Below are 905 nucleotides of genomic sequence, written 5' to 3' on the forward strand. Positions count from 1 at the left end.
GGGCGGGCTGGCCAACGGCGCGCGCGGGGAGGACTACTGGGGACACGTCTTCTGGGACCAGGTGAGAGCTGCCCGCGACGTGGTGCCCAGGGCTCGCGCAGGGGGCGGGATGCAGGATGCTCGGGGGGAGGAGGCTGTGGTGCTGCCCCCGAGCAGGAGGACCTTGGTACCAGGTAGGAGGATGCTCTCCAGCAGCATCCTCCTGCTCCGTTCATAAAAGCTGCACAGACCCAGCTCCATCCCTGGAGTTCCTCTTCCTGGTTGTCCTCTAACTCAGGAGTGAATTGCTGAGATTGAAGCTGGGTGCCTGGGGCTGCTGCAGAGCCAGTGGGGGTGAGACCCCACTGCAGGGCACCTCCTTTCCCCAGGTTGAGGTCTGGGGCTGAGATAGGTCAGGTTGGTCACCCTGGGGTGCTCCAGTGACTAGCTTAGAGCACGGCCACCAACTGTTAGCTGTTTAAAAGGAAGCAAGTTGAAACCTCCCAGCTTCAGTGGCATCAGCAAGCCCTGAACCACTGAAAAGAGAAGTGTTCTCTGTGATGGTCACATTCGGCCTTTGAACACAGGTTTGGGGTGTGCTCAGTAAGGTGGATGGACTGGGTGGCTTTGCCCCCCGCGGGCTTAGACCTGCTCTGGGTGCAGCCACACCAGTGCGTGCTCAGCTTGGTTGCATCGTGTGAGCAGGAGACACTGGGTGGTGTTGAGGCTCCTGCTCCTGGTCTGGTGCAGCTGGATCCAGTCTAGTCCCAGCCTTGGTCAGTGGTTTATATCTAAAGGCAGAAGCTCTTCCCTGTGAGGGTGCTGAGGCGCTGGCACAGGGTGCCCAGAGAAGCTGTGGCTGCCCCATCCCTGGCAGTGTTCAAGGCCAGGTTGGACACAGGGGCTTGGAGCAACCTGCTCTAGTG

At 60.3% G+C, this 905-nt stretch overlaps 1 protein-coding gene across 1 annotated transcript in view; it reads left to right on the forward strand.

Annotated features, from left to right (window-relative positions):
* Window positions 1–4: 4 nt before the first annotated feature.
* ATHL1 (ATH1, acid trehalase-like 1 (yeast)) overlaps window positions 5–905 on the forward strand; it is a gene marked incomplete at its 5' end in the record, with an annotated part of 8,387 nt that continues 7,486 nt past the window's right edge. The window contains one exon of the mRNA XM_010017257.1: window positions 5–61. Coding sequence (XP_010015559.1) covers window positions 5–61 — 57 coding nt within the window. The remainder of the gene's footprint in view (window positions 62–905) is intronic.

This window comes from Nestor notabilis, unplaced genomic scaffold, assembly GCF_000696875.1.
Source record: "Nestor notabilis isolate BGI_N333 unplaced genomic scaffold, ASM69687v1 scaffold9146, whole genome shotgun sequence".
NCBI classification, from domain to species: Eukaryota; Metazoa; Chordata; class Aves; order Psittaciformes; family Psittacidae; genus Nestor; species Nestor notabilis.